Source organism: Oryza brachyantha, chromosome 4, assembly GCF_000231095.2.
Source record: "Oryza brachyantha chromosome 4, ObraRS2, whole genome shotgun sequence".
In the NCBI taxonomy this organism is placed as follows: domain Eukaryota; kingdom Viridiplantae; phylum Streptophyta; class Magnoliopsida; order Poales; family Poaceae; genus Oryza; species Oryza brachyantha.
The window spans coordinates 15,037,426-15,042,718 of NC_023166.2; the positions used below are offsets into that span (position 1 = coordinate 15,037,426).

General features: G+C 46.5%; 1 protein-coding gene across 1 annotated transcript; it reads right to left on the reverse strand.

The window, feature by feature from the left end:
* Positions 1-1,853: 1,853 nt before the first annotated feature.
* LOC102702746 (NAC domain-containing protein 7-like) lies at positions 1,854-4,450 on the reverse strand. The gene is made up of 4 exons (XM_006652517.2): positions 4,387-4,450; positions 3,285-3,508; positions 2,881-3,152; positions 1,854-2,753 (listed from the first exon to the last, which is right to left on the reverse strand). The coding sequence occupies exons 2-4, from the start codon at positions 3,442-3,444 to the stop codon at positions 2,187-2,189; spliced, it is 999 nt and encodes a 332-aa protein (XP_006652580.1). The 5' UTR covers positions 3,445-3,508; positions 4,387-4,450; the 3' UTR covers positions 1,854-2,186.
* Between the last annotated feature and the right edge of the window lie 843 nt (positions 4,451-5,293).

The following is a 5,293-nucleotide window of genomic DNA, read 5'->3' on the forward strand; positions in this document are numbered from 1 at the left end:
CAACTCCCCCGACGTCTTGCAGCGGGTCAGGGGTGGATACAAGAAAAAATCATAGCGGAGCTGAATAAACCGACTGCTCTGTATGAGTGCGTCCCTGTCGCCCTCCGCCGTGCCGCGTGTGCTGGGCCCCCTGTCATACCACGCGCCGCTGCCGACCCCTACTGCGTGCATAGGCCACTCGCCGCTCGGCCCGCTCCTACGCGCTCGCCGTCGGCTGCCAGCTAACGACCGCCTCCGTCGCTCCGTGCATCATCGTACACTGCTAGCCACCTGAGATTCGGTGGGTGTAAGTGAGGATTAGGGTATTATGGTGGGGAGGGGGTGTGGATTGGGATGAGAATGGACGGTTTGGATGGAAATAAATAAAAATGGATGGCTGAATGTTGATGATTGTGTTCTAAGTGGACTAGGCCAAGAAAACAAATTTGCTAGGCTTCTTTTCATAACGGTCCAACTAACTTCATCTTCTAAGGTTCTACCTCCAACCACGAACTGAAGAACTCCATCATCCATCCTATAAAACCATAAAGAAATTTGTAGGTCTCTATGGGGCTTAGGGAGGTCTCTATGGGATCGGCACCAGTAGTGAGGGCTAAAGACCCCCAGCCCCAATGCCACCTCCGCCGCTGCAGCGGGTAGGACTCGTCGCGTGCCCAATGAGAGGTTGACATCCAAACGCTTGGATCTCTACGAGTACCGGTTAGTGTTTTGCTTTTTTTTTTTTATGTTTTTCTTGATCATTGATATTTCATTTGTTCCACGCTATAAAATTTTATGTATTTGTCTAGATTTACTTATATGCTAATAAATCTAGACATATATATATTGATATATAGATAAATCTAGATAAAACTAAAAGGTTTTATAATATGCAACGGATAGAGTAATACATTCTATTTCGATGGATTTTAGAATTCTGAGGCACAAAGTTACGTAGAAGAAATGAAATACTAAGTTAGGTTTGTTCGGGCGTATTCCTTTGTTCAGGTTTAAATTCCATTCCTAATGTTTTAACTACATGGAAAAAATCTACTTAACCGTATTGGGGTCATCCACTTAAACCTATGAAGTATGAAACTGAATCTTCTACACCTTATGGTTCAAATAATTCCCTAAGATGGCTTAATAAGTGTTTTTGTCCATGTGTGCGATGATGTGGTGTTGGTTATATAGTCTGGTATTGCTTACATCGCACACATATTAGTTTATTTGCCTAAGTCATCTCAATCAATGAATTCTTATCACTAATCGGTAAGCCCGAGCTAGACTTACATATTGGCATCAATATGTTTATTCTCGAATTTGTTACACTGGTTTAAAAAATTATTTAAAACATTCTAATGTCATGTCATTGTCCACATCAACAAATCACTCAAAAGATCATCATAGGAGTTTATTTTTTTATCAAAGCACTGTGAGGAGGCCCCCACGGTATATGGGTTGTAGTGTTTCCTTCAATTCTTTCTTTATTCTCTTGTTTTTTTTATCATTTTTTATCCATGTGAACTTTATATAGGCGTTATGTCATCAAAACCATGTTTTATATTATTTATAATTCATAGATAAACGGTTTGAGAGTTGAAAGACTGAAAGTAAATTGTTTCATGTATGTATAGTTGAGAGACTAAAGTTGGACTAAGGCCATAGTTATATATGACACCAGGTATGGACTTTTTTCTTTCTTCTGCATGGTAATGTTCTCTAGCTCGTCTTTGCCGGTAAACTTTCAGTGTTATAAATTCAGGTGCATGTGCATATCAAAGAGAAAAAAACAATTTTATCATTCTTAAGAAAATACTTAGATACTGAATTTTACACTAAAAATATAGTATATATCTCGGTTGTTTCTCAGGTATGATAAAATTGCCACAAAGAGAATTAGCAGTTTTGACATATAGGTGTTACATAGTCCTTAACTGTACAATGTCAGTCAGGCTGTCACTGGCTACAGCCGGCAAATTTTCTAGTCAGAAACCTTAAAGGACTTCAGTCACAGAGATTTGGTGGCAAATCATGCATATGCAAGCATAACCACTTCGGTTATACTTTATTAGTATATAGATGTCCACTCGGTAAGACCATAACACAATGCTATCCGTTTATACACCGTATCAAATCACACTCACAATGTTATAGGCTGTATATAATGACGTATATGTTAGTATGTATTTGCAGCATTCATGTAGCTATTTCCACAAACCATCCTCCCCTCCGCAGGAGGCAGACGTGCATACGTAGTCCAAGGTGTCATCCTGCTTCCCCTCCTCCTGAAACACCTGCACCGGGTTGGAGTAACTGGTCTCCTTCGGAGTTGAGTCGCCATGGCCGAATATTTGAGATGCCACCAGCTTGTCAAGATCCCTCCAATCTGCTGCCGACGCATCCGTCGTCACGTAGACTGGCTCGATCTGCAGCTGCAGCTGCTGCGGCGCTGTGTGCCCGCATGGTTGTAGAGCGGACGACGCTGCAGCGCCGATGATGTCGGCGGCCGGAAGCTTGGGGCTCTCCAACCGTGGGAGGTGCAGGAAGTGACCCTCCTGAGGAAGGAGTTGTTGTTGGTGGTGGTACTCCACCTCCAGCTTACAAGCAGGGTGGCTCTGGCGGTGGCCATGGTACGGAGGGTCGAGCACCGCTGCCGGCGCCATGAACGCGACGTGCTCGTTGAACCAGTAAGGCGAGTCGCCGTCGCCGGCCGCCCTTTGCACCGTCGCGGGTCGCTTCTTGAACACCCGACATACCACCCATCCTTCCTCCTGGATATATAGAATGACACGCACATGGAGCCGGATGTTAGCAAATCTGTCTGAATGGATGGATCGTGGACTCCAAGGTCTGAATCCCCGGTAACATGCATGCATGCACCTGTACAGTACAACTTACTTGGGGAGTTCCGTATTCGTTGGTCTCCAAGCGGTACTCGTGCATGATCCAGTCTGACTTCTGCCCGTTGGGAGCCCGACCCCTGTAGAAAACCAGAGTCTTCCTCATTCCAACCAGGCAGTTCTTGACATAGATCGGTTTGTCCCTTCCGGTGGCCTTCCAGAAACCTGCAGTGGTCGCTCTGTTGGTGCGAGTGCCGGTTGGGTATTTCTTGTCCTTGTGGCTGAAGAAGTACCACTCGTTCTGCTCTTCGTTTCCAATCTTACATTGTTCTGTTTGAGCATCATTTTGGATGTAGAGATGTCGATTAATCAGTTATTCTACTGGCCATAACAAGGAGTAGATGTAAGGGTGTAGGCAACAAGCTAGTAGGATAAGTGGATCGAGTAAATAATTGCGATTACCTTGTAGGTCCCAAGGCTCAATTTTGTATAAATCAACATCTTTTATAACATCCAAGTCTATCTTCTTCAGTGCTACCTTCTTCCTAAGGTAGTAATCAACAAGCTCCTCGTCAGTAGGATGGAAACGAAAACCCGGGGGAACATGGGAGAAAGCGTCCATCTTCTTTCGACGATCCAAGTATAGTGGTCTGCTAGCTGCTGAACTAGTCGCTAGCTAGTATGAACTGCATGCACGATAAGAAGCATATTTCAGTTGCAAGTTAATGTGATGACCATGAATACATGCATTCAAAGGAAAATATTGAACATATCAGCATCCAATTGCTCACTGAATCATGTCTACTAGTACTAGCTAGAATATGGATATATCAAGGTAAAAATTGCCTTGCACTACAGAAGGCACTCGATCTACTTGCACTGATCTATACAACGAATCGGAAGTTCTTCTCTTTCTTTTGAAAGGAATCCTTCTCTTTCTTTTTGAAGGAACGTAGATCGAAAAAAAAAACTCATTTCCATCTATGCATCATGAGTGGGGAAACTATTTTACATCCAACCTTGAGGGGATATACCATTGTTTCTCTTATATATTATCTAAATGGTTATAAACAATAATTTTTAATACAATATATTAATATATGATATTATCACTACACAAACATTGTATGGAAAAATGATTCTAAATATACTTAGAGTGATCAGAATTTAATTTGTTATTCTTGTTGCATTGTTATACCTTATATAGGTTACCTCTAGGATTAGAATCCATTTTCATGATGAGTGCATCCATGTGTGAAAGAGAATACAAGAGGGAGGTGAAGGGGGAGGGGGGGGGGGAGCAAACAAAGCGAGGAGCGAGAGTGCTCGCTGTCTTCTCCGACAAAGCACACCATAGTCTACAGGGACTCGCGAACCTTGTACCCACGAAGACGAAGAAAAGACATCGGTAAGCACGCAGCAGCACAGTTCAGCACGTCTGTACAGTGAACACTGCTGTACCAGTACAGGCGCGGTAAACAAAAGGCAGCAACAAAAAAAAACATCCAACAAATTAAGCAGGAAACCACGGCTAGGAAAATGGATCGGATGAACCGTCTCTTACCCTTGTTGTAAGTGCGCGCGCGCGCGCCTGCAGTTGCTGCTACAACTTTGCAGCTTGCCGGCCGGAGCAGTCCAGCCTTCAACGGGAGCAGCTGCCAGCTCTATCGATCGCGAGAGGAGGGGGACGAGGCCGCGGGCGGGGGTCTATATATCGCGCGCGGGGTGGTGGAGGTGGAGGTGGTGGTGGTGGGCAGGGCGGGCGACCGAGGTGGGTGGTGCGCGCGCAGGGTAGGGGAGGGGAGGGAGCTAGGACGGGGCCGGAAAGCGCGGACGGATTGCGGGCCAAGGCTAGCTGCAATCCAGGAGCACCCGCGGCCGGAGAGCGACGCGAGAGCCGGCCCCGCGTTTTTTTTTTTCTATTGGCCTTCTTCGCCGTAACCGCCACCTCCCCGCACCCGCCAACGACAGCGACGGCGACCGGGGAGGGGCGGGGCGGGGCGGGGCTCCCCTCCGATCGCGCTCAGCTGGCCCCCGAAACGGAGGTTTCGCTGCCGCGTGCACCTTATGTAGCGGATCGATCGACCAGCAGCAGTGGTGCGTTGTGCGCGGGCGGCGCGCCGTGGACACCAGCACGACCTGCCACCTTTCCTCGTTCCGAAATGGCAACATTCGATCGGGCCTAACTCGAAACGTGCACCTGTGTGTCTGCCCCTAAAAGCCAGGTAATAATACATGGTCATGCAAGTATGAAACAAGAGCGGTTGCTGTAAAAACCACTGCCGCTTGGTCCGTAAATACGTGCGGTACATACATATGTGTGCGTGGATCGTGCATGCGGCCGGCTAAGTCTGTACCTCTCTTCGGTTGGTCATGTTCGCCATCTGGCTTTCTAAGGATTCGGCCATATGTGCTCTTCGCAGGTAGCTACTGGCTAGATAGCCGACTAGCTTCTAGTTGCGTTTGTTGCT